We start from the raw sequence: 15,700 nt of genomic DNA on the forward strand, positions 1-15,700 counted from the left end.
TTTAATTTACCAAACCAGTGAAACCCCAACATCAATTTAATTTACTGAAGTTCAAGATGGCTCCCTTTCAATCCTTACTTCCTCTATACTCCCACTCATCTTCTGTCATTTGACAATACACTCAGATGAAATACTGTATTTTAATTTCTCACACCCAATGATCAGATGAGATGATTGAGAGTTTTTCATTTTCCTCATGTGACATTCTTGAGTCTGCCTCATAGCCTTCGCTGTGACTTTTTTTCTATTTCTATTTCTGTGAAGGATTTCGGGTGTCATTTGTCTGAGGATGCCTTTCATTAAAGCATTTTTATCCTTCTGGCTCCCCTCATCATCTCTTTTGTGCCTTTTGCTATTTGTAAACAATGCTAGCATGTCCGCCCCTTCGCTACGTAACGGCACCCTCAACTCCACCTCAATCCTAACTCACTCCACCCCACCCCCCACCTGTCAGTCTCTCCTTGTGCTGGTGCTCACTGACATTCGTTAGATAAAACCTCAGTGTATACTTGAGGGGGGTGTAATGGGAGACTGGCTTTATGGAGACGTGACCCAGACATGCCCCTGTAACCACACTCTCAGAAAAAAGCAGAGCAGAATTTGTAGCTTTTATAGTAGCAATGGCTTGTTGCTTGGGCAGCATTGTGTACAAGAACATTATGGTACACTATGTTCTTCAAAAGAATTATCATGAAAACTCCTAGTCACCACAGTGAACCTGTAAACAATGGTGTGATTATATTAAGGTAATCGGTGTAATGATTGGTGAACTTGGAGTGGCCATTTCTCCTGGTCCTACCAAGCCACTGAAAATAGGTCTGTGTTTAAAAAATGTTTGTTGCAGAGGTGTTGCTACAAGTACTGGTGAGAAGATGAAATATGATCCAGGAGGTCCAGTGTGAGTACATATCCATAAGTCGTCACAGAAACACTACACAGCAGTTTATTATACTGTGAGACAGGATTTTACAACTCGCAATCATTTTATCCTCCAACTCAACAAAGGGTCACATTACAAAGTCATGTAAAGTTACTTTGCAGTAAAAGTTGACCGACCATGAGCCAACCATGGACCACGAGGTCCCCGATTTGAATCTGAGCTATGTCACACCTTTCTCTTTCACATTTCCTGCAATCTCACCACTACAACTATCTAATACACATATCTAAGACTTATCTAAGACATATAGGCCCTCAACCTCCCAAAAAAACAATAAATAAAAATATAGAATTATATATAAAAAATATATATTCTCTGTGGACTGTATGCACTGACTGCACAAGTGAAGCCAATTCACTTTGTGGTATTTATAAAGTTTAATCTGTCTTTTGAGTGTGCCTACAGTGTGTACATACTCTGTGTGGTAAACAAAGTAGCATCCAACATCAGTGTTCATGTCCAATGTGGAGTACACTGGGGCCTTAATAGTGCCTAAATAAGGACACTCACTTGCTTCCCACCAGTGAACACGGTCAACTTAATTTACTATCAGTGTTAGAAAATATTCTGCACCTTTAAAGGTGGATCAAAATGTGTGTGTCTGGGTGAGTCATGTGCTCATATCAGTAAAAATTTGAGTCAAAAATGAATCTCTGAGTAAGTTGATTATGTACATCTATTTTTGATTATCCAACTGGTACAGTACATTCTCTATATGTGTGTGTGTGTGTGTAAACAGATATCCTACTCATGTGATGGCTGTTTATGCACTGTAGCTGTTTATGGGGGCTAGGGTGAGCATAGTCAGGTGGATAATCTCATGAGAACATATGCGTGAAGCGTCTGGGAGATTATAGTCTGGTTTCAGGGACTGTAAAGCTCGTCCAAAGCTTTTTGGTAACAAGGACTGAAGTTCTGACTGGGACCCTTATCCCCACCCCACCCCCACCCCTTCACCCCATCACGCCCTCTGCCCACAGTGGGGATTAGAAAGGGTAGAGGTCAGGGGCACAAAACAAAAAAAATCACCCGTTATAATAGCTGAATTGGATTGCAGCTGTTTCTGCAGTCTGTGTTTGTATGCATGAGATCAGATTTTTGTCTAATACAATACAAAGCAATAACTGCATGTGTCCGCAGGTAAAAAAAGGAGAAAAACTCACCTTGTTCCCTTTATTTTGGTCACCCCCTGTATAGTGAAGTGAAGAGAGGCCTGAGCCTTATCTGAGATTTTTCCATGTTTTGTGGGAAAAGCTTTGATGAAAAGTTTCAAGTAGGGGAGCTGCACGTGTGGGACAGGAAGCAGAGTTGGAGTGGATGGTGTCAGGGGTCAGACAGATGCTCATTCAGTGGACAGTGGGCAGGATGTGTGTGTCATTTTTATGGATCTCCTCAGGATAACAGTAGCTGGATGCGTAGCCCTAATGATCTCAGCTCTATCTATCAGGTATTTTGACACTGGGTTGATTCGTAGTAGGAAATGATAATGCACATCTGTTTGGTTCCAGATGGGGATTCCCCTGATCTCCTTTACAGCAGGGTCCCGGCTGAATCTCTTATGAATCATCATAAGAGTGATTAATAGCGCACGCTGCATAGCAACCTCAGATACACAACCAAAGCATTGTGTTTGTTTAAGGTCTTTGAGAGGGTCATTTAAGACCTGGACAAAGGTCTTAGTTTTTTATATTCTCAAACTTTTTATTATTATTTCATGTCTCTGTACCTTTGTGCTGGACAATCAATTTTTCCCTGTCTGCAGCTGATCCAGTATTGATGGTCTTCTTGTTGTAAAAGATCACATCTTCTAATTATGGCTGGCTTGTTTCCACTTGCTTTCATTATGTTTGAAGTCAGGCAGGCTGCTGGTTACACATTATACAGCCTTCAGTCCTATCAGGTTTTCTGTTTTAGGGACCTTGTTGTGACCTCTGAACTGCTGAGCAGCCTTTCTCCTCTATGACTCCCCCCACAGTTGACTCTTTTAGCTTCCTGCAAACAACTTGCTTTCTTTTGGGGGTTTTAAGACCTCTTGTTTGCATGGTTTTTGTGTTTATTTGTCTTGTACAGCCTTGATTTGTTTTGGCATGTTTTTAAACATTTCTAAGAGGATCAGTCTGAATGTAGTGAAGCAGGACATGAAGGTAGTTGGTGTGAGAGAAGAGGATAGAGAGGATAGGGTGAGATGGAAGCAGATGATTGACCCATGAAACCCATGAAAGGAACAGCCGAAAGGAAAAGAAGAGTCTGAGCTGAGAGGAATAAATAATTCAGAAATACGGAAAAGTACACTTCCAGGCAGATTGTTCAGCATGTTGCTGAAGTGGATCATCAGGCCTGTTAGTTGTTGTTGTCATTGTTGGTGTATTATCAATCAGCACACTTGAAACAGAGCAACGCTGCAAAACTTTTTAAAATAACCACAGCAACAATCCTTTGTGGTTAAACCAGTTTGGATTTAACATATGATTACAGTAATTGAGGGTATCTACACTGTGCATGTTTAATTTGAGCATAATTAAGTTGTAAATCAGATACCCAAAGAATTAAAAAAAATAAAATAGAAATAGAAATAAAATGTCTTGTAACACTTTATCTTTGCAGCAGCCTTCTCAAACGGTTTTAGGATCTTGCAACATATGTTTGGCTTTGTTTGTATCACATGTTTATCTCTTCACTGGGGATGTTTATTCGCTTCTGTGTTGGTGTGTTTTGCACTAATCTGTATTGATCTGAAGTCACTTCCTGCCATTGTTGTGTCACATCCCCACTGTCTCCTCTCTTCCGTCCATCCAGTCCCCTCTTTCCCCGTTAAGGAAGCCAGTGGCTTTGAGAGGATACACGTAGGGAGGGAGGAGGGGTGGGTGAATGTGTCTTTGTGTGTGTTTGTGTGTGTGAGAAAGAGAGAGAGAGAGAGAGAGAGAGAGAGAGAGAGAGAGCACTGCTGCTATGGCCCTGATAAACCTGGTCCAGACTTAACCGGGACAGGCAACTGATACTAAGCAAAAGCACAAGCAACCTGTGATAACAGTTTCAAAGATAAATTATCTATGGGATTATAACAACTTGGACTTTATTTTTTATGATTTTGGCCATAGTTAATAATAACTTGGTACTCATCAATTACTGAGATCTAAGAGAAAAGGTGAAATTATTACACACTATTTGTGATAAACATCCATCACAGACACAAGCCAACTCCCTGGCTCAGCTTTAATCTTCTGTACAGCCATGCAATGAGAGGTTATAGCTGACATTAACTTTGCGTTTACTTTCAGTGTCCAAATAAATTTGAATAAAATGTTACCATAAGAAACAGAAATAAGAAAAATCCACAAAAAGATCTAAATTGTAATAACCCAAAGAGATGATGCCTTTTTGTTTTGGAAAGTACTCATAGAATCGTTGCTGCAACAAATACCCAGAACCTTATTTTTGCATGTGCGTGTGCATTGTATGTGTGTGTGAGAAAAAAAAGAAAGTAAGGGATGTATGTCTTAACACACATCAGCAAGTGACCTCATAGCCTGTTATAATTGAAACTAATGACAAAAGCATATGGGCGTCAAGACCTTTGGTTTGAGGTTACAATAGCTTATTGTATTGCATTCAGAGTAGTCATGGGTGTTACATAGTGTGCGAGCTTGTGGGATCTTCGAGTGTGTTCTGTGCACGTGTGTGTATATGTGTGTGTACATCCCTTAACCTTGAAACTAAACTGGAGGCTTGTGTTTCAAAACTCTGTGAAGTTCAGACAGCCATAAAAATCTATGAAACATCTATGAAACAGTTCACGTTACATGTGAAGGATAAGAGACCTAAAAGCTTTGTAAATCCTGCAGAGCTTTTAGAATATTTCACACAGTTTTTAGACTACCATCTGCTCTCTGACACACTGCTTTCACACGATTTTGTGAGTAATATCAGTCTAAGTGCAGCAGAGGAAAGTGTTTCGTCTGCTGGATGTCCCCCGCAGGAAGAGGGAAATGTGGGTGCAGGTTTTAGTGCATCTGTCTGCTGTTTAGACAGGCTCTTTGGGCTCTTATCTCTGTTCTTCACAAGTGGTTTGCATCAACATATTTTTATTTTCAAGCATTTCCGGGTGGCTTGTTGAGCATGAGATATTGCTCTAAATACAGTACCTGGTATGCAGCAAAGTATGCTGTTCTGTCAGGGAGTGTGGCATGCTTTATATAGACACAGTGAACATGTGGGTTAACCATAAAATATGTTCTTGTAATTGTGGGGTTGTGTTATTGGATTATGTTGTTAGACAGGAGAGGCATAAACAAGACAAAATGTTATAATTTAATGCAAACACTACCGCTAACTGTGGCTGCAAAATTCCTACAAAGTTGCTCTCAAGCTCTGACAGCTTCAGTTTTAGTGTAAAAGTCCTTTGAAAGTAAAAGTTTGTTTGATAAATAGGCAATGAAATGCACCAATGCTCGATTCAGTACACTATGGAGTTTCAAGGCTACACCCCAGTTTGGTCTGGTATAAATAGCTGTCTATCTTATCGTGACTAACATTACCAAACTTTTGATATTAATTTGTAACTGACTTTATGGGTTTGCTAACTAATTATCATTTTGTTTTAATGTCACAAATATTATAAAAGGAATAAAGACAATGATGATGCTATACAAAAAACCCTTGTGCATATATTAACTTAAAAAAACCCAAATCTACAGTCGAATCTATAATCCTGCTATCACCTGTGTGAAACTGTACTTAGTCACAGCAGTGGTCTAAGCTAAATGATCAGCATGCCAACTTACTTACAATGACATTGCTAATATGTTGATGTTTAGCACGTATATTGTTTTCTACTTTCATCAACTTTGTTAATTGTGTTAGCAGGCTAACATTTAGCAACTGAGGGAAAACCATTGACGTGACAGGCAGCAGCAGTGTTACCTCAGTGTTTAAATTCCTCTCATCTCTCCTGCATAAAAGACGAGGGGGGGCCTCGCCTTTCTCCAACAGTTATGTTTTCACTGGTGACCTTGAGCACCAGCGTCTGCTATTTAAAGGCTACATTTTTTTGAGAAAACTGGGATTTCCCTCTCCTGTCCTCACATTTGTATTTGATAAATATTTCTGTTCAGCTGCTATTGGCTGACAGGTCAACAACATGTTGGAAGCAGGAAGATTAATATCAACAGAGTCCCCCGGTTGACTGGCGTACAAACAAATTGGAAATGCATGTGTGGGTTAGCTGTTCAGAAGAAGCTCAGAATAGCTATACTGCTGCTCTGGATGTCTGCAGTGCAGTGAGGTCATCAGGACTGTAAGGTCACGAAAACATCTTGTGAACTCCATGCGTGTGTGCTGGTCGGGGCAAGACAGTGTACTGTTATCACATAGATAAAATGAGATTGCACGCTAGCTGCTCCCTGACCCTTTGAAGGGCCCATCGGAAAAAGTTCATCAGAAGGTTGACTGAGTAACACGTAGGACTTTTTCCCCCAGAACTCTAAATGGTGTATATCAGGACCTTGAATAGGGGGAACCTAGTGGACAAACAAGAAGATAAAGTGATTAATGACAGATTCTACATTTTGAGATTCAGAACTCCTTACTGCAATCATGCTGGACTTACAGTGTCTGAACCTGATTCTGTGGAATTTGTATGTGAAAATAATTTGAGCCACAGCTCACTTCTGTGCTTTGGCATCAGGGGACCAAATAGGAGACAGATCTGACCGGCGCAGTATATGGCAGCTAGACTTGGCTGTGTTTCTTGGGTGAGGACTGTTTGGCCCAGTTTTGTCTGAGAAGTTTCAGTTACTGGAAATCAAATTAGTTTACATGTCCCCATTATGCTGCACCATTCATCAAATATAATGTGAATCTGTAAACCCAGACAACTCAACTTAATCCAGTAAGTCTGAAAAATGTTGGAGCAGGCTTAGCTTTTGCCAAAACTCATCATGAAATCACCCATCTGCCAAATGGAGTAAAGAAAACAGTTATGGTTAGAGACCTCACATACTAGTTCAGAACTGTTTCATCCATCTGTCAGACACTAGCTGAAGCCGCTTTAGTCTTAGCTGGAACAATAAGAAAAGACGTAAACCTCTTGCATCGTGGTAGCCTTTGTGTCTAACAAGCTGGTGTCAATCACCTCACAGTCTTTGCTTGAAAAGAGTAAAGGGACACCAGCCAAGTGGAGCAGACAGTAACGACACCCAAATGTTCAAGCTATCCAGCCGTGCTGCAAGTGTTAGCTTTGACAACATTCAGATAATTAAAAGTGCATATCAGACTGTTGATGTGATTGGCAATCTAACTGCCGTTGATGACTCAGTATTTTCCTGAGGGCCTGTTTATCATCAGGCCTGTCAAGCTGCTATGGGGTCGGACGTGTGATATCATGAATTTTCAGAAGAACTTGGGTCTGACTCTCAGAGGTGTTCACAAGTAAAGCCTGAAGGAACCAGCTGTCTCAGCACAAGGGGGGCCCTCGTGCATGTGGTCTGTGACAGCTTAACACACACATCAAACAACTGTTGGACCCCCACCAACTCCTCACGCACACCTAAACAACGAGAACACACACCTCACGCTGTTTTGGTGCTCCAAGTATCACCCAAAACAGGCCCATAAACATGCAAGGTCATGATAAAAGATCAAAGAGACACTTTGCAGACAGACTGACACGGTAGTGTGTGTGTTTGTGAGTCTCTCTACCTTTGTGTATGTTTTTGAGAAGCGAGTACTCATCCTTTTCCATATCCCCCCGGATATGCTGTCTGTTACCATCTCGTTGCTGATGGATGACAGTCAAATGAAGGGAAAGGATGAGGGATGAACGAAGGCCTTGGTGTGGTTAAATAAGAGCACAAAACAGTAGGAATGTGTTGGTGTCTTCATGGTGTGTGGTTTACAGCACAAGCCCACACAGGAGAGGACAGAACAACAATAACAACAATCGATTTGAGACACAGGTGGGCAATTAAGGGAGAACACATGAGCTGAATGCTGGAAACAGGGTCTCTGGTATGCCGAGTGAAGGCATGGGTGCTCTGCAAGTCAATCCACTTGGAACTTGTCACTCCTGTTGGTTATAAATAGGAATAATTGGGCTTGTTGTTGCAAAGACTCAAGAAATGCATCATACAAGATTCACTAAAAGCTTTATGTGCAGCAGACTTCAGTTCTTGTGTTTTTTTGTCTTTTTATCCTGTCTTTGTAAAACTGCTTCGTGAAGGGGATTTTGGGAAAAGTGAGTGGGTGGACTGATGCAGTCATCAAGGCCTGATGTTTTATTTAGCTGTATACTCACATGCCTGTTGGCAAACGCATCTATAAACTGACCTCAGTCCCGCCTGAGCACAGATAGGAAGCTTGCTTTGATTCACTTCACTCTGCTGCTTTCCTGTTCTGCCGGACGGACAAAGAGCTGGACGCCCAATCAAGCTGAGCGACGGAGTTCAGAGGGAGACACAAACACAGTCACAGCAGTTTGATTATCAAATACCACAAGTCTGCATCACATAAATTTGGCAACAACAAACAGCTCTCTGAGAGTAAATGACGGTAAAAGCAGAGGAGACGGGAATCAGTCCTCATCTTGTTATTGGGAGGAAGGCGGAGATGAGTGGGGAAGAAACAGGAGGAGAGTGGAGGAGGCAGAGATGGAGGGTTAGAGGAAGGGATCAGTGGAGGAAAGCATTGTTGAGTGATACAGTAGTTGTGTCTAAAGGTCGGTGCCCTGGCGCCACGGCTGCCGCTCTGCTGAGAGACGGAGCAGCCTGAGGACTGAGCTGTCCCACCTGGGCCAACAAATACACCCGAGAGACACTGAAGAAGAGGAAGACAGAGGAAGAGTGTTGCTTGTGTAACCTCTCAAAATTTCCCCATTTTGCTTCATCCTCATGTAGCTTTAAAGCTTTTTTTCCCAAATAAACTAAACTAAACTAAAGCAAAAAAATAACTGTTTAATCTGAATGTAGTATTATTATATTAATATTATTTCTCATATATCTTAGGTATCTTATCAGTTTGTTTTTAAAAATAAAATGGAGTGGAAATTTAGTGCTGTAACTAAAGGCTAATACACATGTTTTTTTTAAAGGTGTTATTGTATATTTCACCTGAAGGTCTAAAGTCAAAGTTTTGTTTGCATAGCCTGCAATTCAGTAAAGCTAAACTAATCTTTATTTTGTTTTTAGTTTGTGGTTCCACTTGTTTGAGCATGTACAGGCATGAAAACACACACAGAGAAATGTAAATAGTGCAGCCTATTCACATTTCAGCAAGGTGCTCCAGTGCCAGAAGGACCCTCAATTGATATTAAAATTAAGTACTTCATGAAACTTGTCATGCCCAGACTTGACTCGAGCAAACCAAGCACCCGAACATGTCTAATCAACTTTTATTCCCGTAAGTGAAAAAAATGCTGCAATCATCTGTGATAAATAAGAAAAAAGATGATTGGTTAAGAACAATTTCTAGTTTGGACAGTTTCATTTTGCCCCTGTAGCTTATGTTTGTGTGTAAAAAGCGAAGAAGAATTAATATCCTGAAAAATAAAGATCCAGAAATTCAACCCATGTTACATGTATTTAAAGTGACTCCACTTTGTATAATGTAGTGAAGTACAAACCAAATGAATGCTGAGAAAGGCGGGTGTGCTTGCAGTGAAAGAGCATGTTCACCAGAGCAGAGAGGAGAGGGGCAGTGAGGAGGGGAGGAGGGGCTGTCGTGGGAGGGTACAAATCTGAGGGGTGTGGAGTGTATATAAGGTGGGCAAGTTTCACATGTAGCAACAGACTTCAGTGTGCTGACAACTGTTGTGGAACTATCTGCACTGAACTCGGAGCTGTCTTTTTCTTCACAAAGAAGGGTAAGAAGAAAAGAGAGAAAATGGAGATTGAACCAACTGGTCCATATGAGTACTATGACTACGAAGAGACAGAAAACTCCTCCATGTGTGACTATTCTGAGTGGACACCGTCATACTCTGTCATCCCAGTGCTGTACATGCTTATTTTCATCCTCGGCCTCTCTGGAAATGGGGTTGTCATCTTCACAGTGTGGAGAGCCCAGGGTAAGCGGCGAGCTACTGATGTCTACATTGGCAACTTGGCGCTAGCTGACCTCACTTTCGTGGTCACTCTGCCTCTGTGGGCTGTTTACACAGCCATGGGCTACCACTGGCCCTTCGGAGTGGCCTTGTGCAAGATCAGCAGCTATGTAGTCCTGCTCAACATGTATGCCAGCGTCTTCTGCCTTACCTGCATGAGCTTCGACCGCTACCTGGCCATTGTCCATTCCATGTCTAGCACCCAGCTGCGGACCCGTGGCCACACACAAGCCTCCCTGACAGCCATATGGCTGCTGTCTGGTCTGCTGGCTGCCCCAACTTTGATCTTCCGCACCACCAAATATGATCCGACCAGCAACCGCACATCCTGTGCCATGGACTTCAGCCTGGTGGTGACCAACAAGAAGCAAGAGAACCTGTGGATTGCCGGTCTCAGCATTTCCTCCTCAGCTCTGGGCTTTCTCCTACCCTTCCTGGCGATGATGGTGTGCTACGGCTTCATCGGCTGCACCGTAACCCGCCATTTCAACACGCTGCGCAAAGAGGACCAGCGTAAGAGGAGGCTGCTGAAGATCATCACCACACTGGTGGTGGTGTTTGCCGCCTGCTGGATGCCCTTCCATGTCGTGAAGAGTGCTGACGCCCTCTCCTACCTGGATCTGTTTCCTGACACCTGTGCCTTCCTGCGCTTCCTGCTGCTGGCTCACCCATACGCCACCTGCCTGGCCTACGTCAACAGCTGCCTCAACCCCTTTCTTTACGCCTTCTTCGACCTGCGCTTCAGATCCCAATGTCTGTGCCTACTCAACCTGAAGAAGTCTTTGCATGCGAGTCCTGTCAGCTCCCTGTCCTCTCAGAAGACAGAGGCTCAGTCTCTGGCCACAAAGGTGTGACGAGAGCCAAGGGCCCAGATGCATGCTGGGGAAAAGGTGAACAATGCAGAATAAGGCAGGTAAATCAAAACTTTACAGTGCTGGGTGCTTTCTGACAGATCGACTGCAGTCTGTTCCAGATTGCCACCTTTGCTCCTCTCTGACTCTGCGGACGACTGAAAACAACAGTCGGGCTCATGGTTTGGGGGTCTGACCACACTCAAGCTCCAGCCTCAATACCAGGTGCAGGGAAGCAAAACTGAACTACTCGATACAAAGGACCAAACATGAACCAGACTTATTTTGAGGGGAAATAAAGTGGAATGTATTTTAATAGGACGATGTGCTCACACATTTCTCTTGGTGAACTTAATGCAAAATACTGAGCTTTGAACTCTGTCCTCAAGTCCCCTGGTGAAGTTTATTCCTCATGCATTTGCCCCTGCTGTTCTTGTTTTCATTTGTAAGCACTTGAGGTGTGATTTCTACCAGACACTCTGCACTCCAGCTCAGTCTGTAGTATCTAGATCACAGCCTGCAGTGTTACATGTGTTTGCATATATGTGTGTGTGTGTGTGTGTGTAGCAAGGGTGTGCCAGTCAGTAAGAGGTGTTGGAGTCTGATAAGAGTGTTGTAAGGAGAGATGAAGATAGTGTGTGTGTGTGTGCGGGGGTGGGGGGGTTGCAGACAGACAGACAGATGGCAGCTGACAAATGTTTTCAGGCTAGTGGAGGGCCCAATTAAAAGGTGACTGCTCTGACAGTCTGTTGGGGTGTGTGTGTGTGTGAAAGAGAAGGGAATGAGTTTGTGCATGTTTGTTGAGTGTCAGAATGACAGTGAATTTAAACATTTTGTGCATACACATTGTTTTGGATGAGTGTTTTATGATTTGTAATAAAAAAAAAGGTGCTTTGAAAAAAACACAAATATTCTCTGTGGTCTCACTCTGTTACTTGCAATAACTTAAATCTTGCTGGAATGTATTTTCTCCCATCCAGTGAATGTGCTTCTTCCTGTTGGTGCATTGCTGAGGGGAGGCGATCTCCCTCCCATTGTGTTTTGCAGGGCTGAAATCAAAGCATATGTCTGCAGGAAATGCACGTTCGACTTCTGTTTCCTTCTTCGAGCATGTTTGTTTCTTCTCCTCTTACAATTCGCTCGCACAAACAATCAGTGACTACAAAACTTTGCAAATTGGATCAACCACAGGACATTTGGCTTTGTTACAGAGATGTTAAAGTCTTCTGAGGGTTAATTACAATGACTTCAGGATTCTTTTTTTCAGTACAAGCATATCCCAAAATACATCTAAAAGAGCCACACTTACCTATGTGATAAGATAAGTTTTATTCGTCACACACACAATTATACACATATTAATATGATATTTGAATGTACTGTTTTTAACAAACACCACAACAGGTCATTGAGCTTCAAATTGAAATTCAGTGATAAACCATTTTGACTGTAATGAGCTTTTTTCAGGCTATAAGCAGCAACAGAAGGAGACAGGGAGGGATTGGACTAATCCTTGGTTACCGATTTGTAGTGGGAGTCGACTATTTGTCCCTGTGTAAGACCTGTGATGGAGAATGGCTTAGTCTAAATCACCTACAATTACAGTTCCCTGAAGTGTGGCTTTTAGGTAAATGTGACAAGCTGAACTGCTCAGCAAAAAGTCATTTGTGTCTTTTAATGTCAGACCTGAAACCTAAGTAAGAAATCCAACAGCTGTAGCAACATTCACTCCGTACATGCAAACAAATTCTTTGTGTTAAATACATCTCTGAATTTAATCTATTAAATTTACAGTCGAAAAGGGAATTTCCTGAAAACCAGTTGCATTCTACAACTAAAACCAGGACAGAGGTCCAATAGGAAATTAATGGCACACTATGGCACGATTCACACACTGGAGAGTCTGCACGACAGCTTGTTTTATTGGTGAAACAGCATACAGAACATTTTTAAATTCCATGCAGCGGCTATTTTTTACAAGATGACTTGTCACGTTATCCTCCACCTGTCAGCATCAAAGTCAAAACCCGTGAACGTGTGAAAGATTATCCCGATAGATTATTTTCATGGGTTTTCAAATTTTATGAAGCGAACGCGATCGTGTTACGAAGATTTCACGGCATGAACTTAGCTAGACACAAAGTGTTGTGAGAGAAAAGGGGATTCGTGCCCTTTGATCCTCTGTAGTCTGAGTGTTTGTCTAAGATGAGTGTTCAGAAATGATTACACAAATGTTTTCATTCCTCTGTAATAACAGAGTGTGAAAATGAAGTGTGTCTGTGCTGTGACCAGGCTTGCCGTGGGCAGTCCTGAGGGTATAAGCAGTCTTCTTTAACCTTCTCTGAGAAATGACAAACATCTAGAAAAGCTTTCTAAATAAAATATTCACAAACATGAGCTGTCATTTAACCTTTCCTTCATCCAAATGCTTAAAAAATAACATTGTCTGTGCTAAGAGTGTGACTGAAACAATATTGTGTTGTTAATTGCCACATCTGTAAGGGAGCAGCAGTAGTCGTGTCTTTGCATCTGTGTTGTCTGAAAACAAAAACCAAAAGCTTCATAAAATAAAAGCCGATAACTAACTCATACCACTAATAGACTCTCATTCAGCACCTGTTACAACTTGTCATTTTTAATCACTTCTAACAACATTAATCTGCTTTACTTTGATCTAAATGTTTATATAATACACTGAAAGTCCTCATTATTTCTCCAGAAACCAGTTAAAGGCTCAGTCAACAGTTGTCATGAGAAGTATTTTCTGCCTGAAAAATAGTCCAAATGAAAATACAAGGATCTGTTGCCAAATAAATAAGGATATTGTTGCTGCAGAAGACACAAAATTGCTTTTAGTATTTTCATATTCTGAAATATTGATGTTTTTTAAGGATTCAAGGAGCTTTATTGTCATTTCACATATGTAGAAACATGAGGTAGAACGAAATTAGTTTCCCTGGTCCCTGTATAAGCCCAATAACCTAAATACTAATGCTATAAATATAAAAACAACCAGAATAAAAGATAAAACTAGTGAACAGGGACCAGATGGCAACAATATTTACAGCAGTATTGCAGAATTGTGCAAATGACTACCCATATTTGACATTTGTTGGTCTTTGCAGATTTTTCCAAAATAAAAATTTCTTTTACTCCACATTTGCCTGGCAGCTTGAGTCACTTTTCAGATTGAAATACCTCCTGAGATAAACAAACTGTTGGAAAATCACAAAGCTGTAAACAGGGCTCTGAGCTCATGAAAAGAGTATTTTCATTTTGTGGTATTTTTACTTGAGTAAAGGATCTGAATACTTTCTTTGCCAGTGTAACTGAGGTTAAATTATCTAGAAACATACATTTAACTCGAGACAGAGAGGTATGAAACCAGAAATCCATTCTGGTTTTGGAGGTGATCTACAAAAACAACACAACAGAGACTGAAAAAGTCAAACCCAAAACCTTCAGTGTATGCAATGTATATCAATAGAAACTAAAGGCAAAGGTAAAAAGACTGAGTTTCTATGGAGGTGCCCACCCTAACTCATTCATTGTCATATCAATGGGCAACAAATAGCCTGCGCCTTTGTGTTTTTTTAAATCAGGCTTGCAGCCAGAACTACTGTGTGTTGCACTCATGTCCTGCTGTCGTAAATCAGATCCTAATAAACCAGGTCGTGCAGAAAATAGACAGAGGAAGTGTGCACACATTTCTCCTCCGTCCTAACAATGGAGGCTGAGCAGAACAGCCAGCAGACCGGACCTTGACCCACATCTGTCCATAGCGTTGTAGGATGAGATGCTGACCCCTGGAACGTCTTGGAGGACCCTCAGCTTCCTGCAGCCTGGTCCTGCAGAAGTCCTCCTTGCAGCGTCCCATGGGGATGACAGACCTCACAGACAGGATAGGAGTCAGCACGCCAGGCAGGAAAGGCAAAGGGTGGGCAATGTAGGTGTTCCTGACCGGGGATATCCTGTCTTTCAGAGACATCTATCTGCTTTTAGGGTCCTCTGTAGAGATGCATGCTCCACCTGAGGTCTTGGAGGTGCTTGCTTGAGACACTCTTCCACATTGGATATGTGAGGGAACATCTATGAAAGTTTGTGACAAAGAAGAGCTATGAAAAAAATGACATTAAACAAAGATAGTGGCAAACATGTGACTCATCCACCTTAGGTGACACATCAAATGTCCCTTTCTTCCTCAGTCTCTGCTCTCACTCCTTCTCTCCTGAGATGTCAGACATTTCAAAGGCGTTCATCGTTAGTAGAGACACGTCGTTTCCGATAGCAAAAAAGAGCGGAAGTACCCAAGCTCTGGGTGACTCCGGATCTTCGGTTATGTTAGTCTCAGAGAAGATCAACCTTTTTACACAAAGTGTCCCTTCATTCCCTCTTCTATCATCGCCATTGTGCATCCTTCCCTCCCTCTGCTCTAAATGGATGCCCTGTCATCTGCAGCAGCACCAAGCCAGTTCAGAGGCTCAGCTGCACTGATTTAAACATTGCAGGTAAAGAAAGCAGGAAACTGAGCAAGAACAAAACCCAGAGAGGCTGTGGGCTACGGTTTTAATTAATTTAAGTAATCACTGCAGTGACAAATTGTAGCCTTAATCAAAGTGACCGAAGTGATATTTTAAGGTTGAGCAGACTTTGAACACTTGTGTTAATCATGCAAACATTTTGCCCATTGTCCTCAGCTACTGCAGTCAGTCAAGTTCTCTATAACAGTCTGCATTCATACACACTGTCAAACCCATAACATCCCATTAATTTAAGTGATGCTATTCAAAATTCTTTCAAAAGCTTTTTTTTTAA

General features: G+C 41.8%; 1 protein-coding gene across 1 annotated transcript; it reads left to right on the forward strand.

Moving 5' to 3' along the window:
- Positions 1-9,727: 9,727 nt before the first annotated feature.
- LOC124052031 (apelin receptor B-like) lies at positions 9,728-11,794 on the forward strand. The gene has a single exon (XM_046375899.1). The coding sequence runs from the start codon at positions 9,815-9,817 to the stop codon at positions 10,886-10,888; it is 1,074 nt and encodes a 357-aa protein (XP_046231855.1). The 5' UTR covers positions 9,728-9,814; the 3' UTR covers positions 10,889-11,794.
- Positions 11,795-15,700: the final 3,906 nt, after the last annotated feature.

The sequence above is a fragment of the Scatophagus argus genome, chromosome 20 (assembly GCF_020382885.2).
Source record: "Scatophagus argus isolate fScaArg1 chromosome 20, fScaArg1.pri, whole genome shotgun sequence".
NCBI classification, from domain to species: domain Eukaryota; kingdom Metazoa; phylum Chordata; class Actinopteri; family Scatophagidae; genus Scatophagus; species Scatophagus argus.

Coding starts and splice junctions, on each gene's coding strand:
- LOC124052031 (XM_046375899.1), top strand. CDS start 9,815: ATGGAGATTGAACCAACTGGTCCATATGAGTACTATGACTACGAAGAG.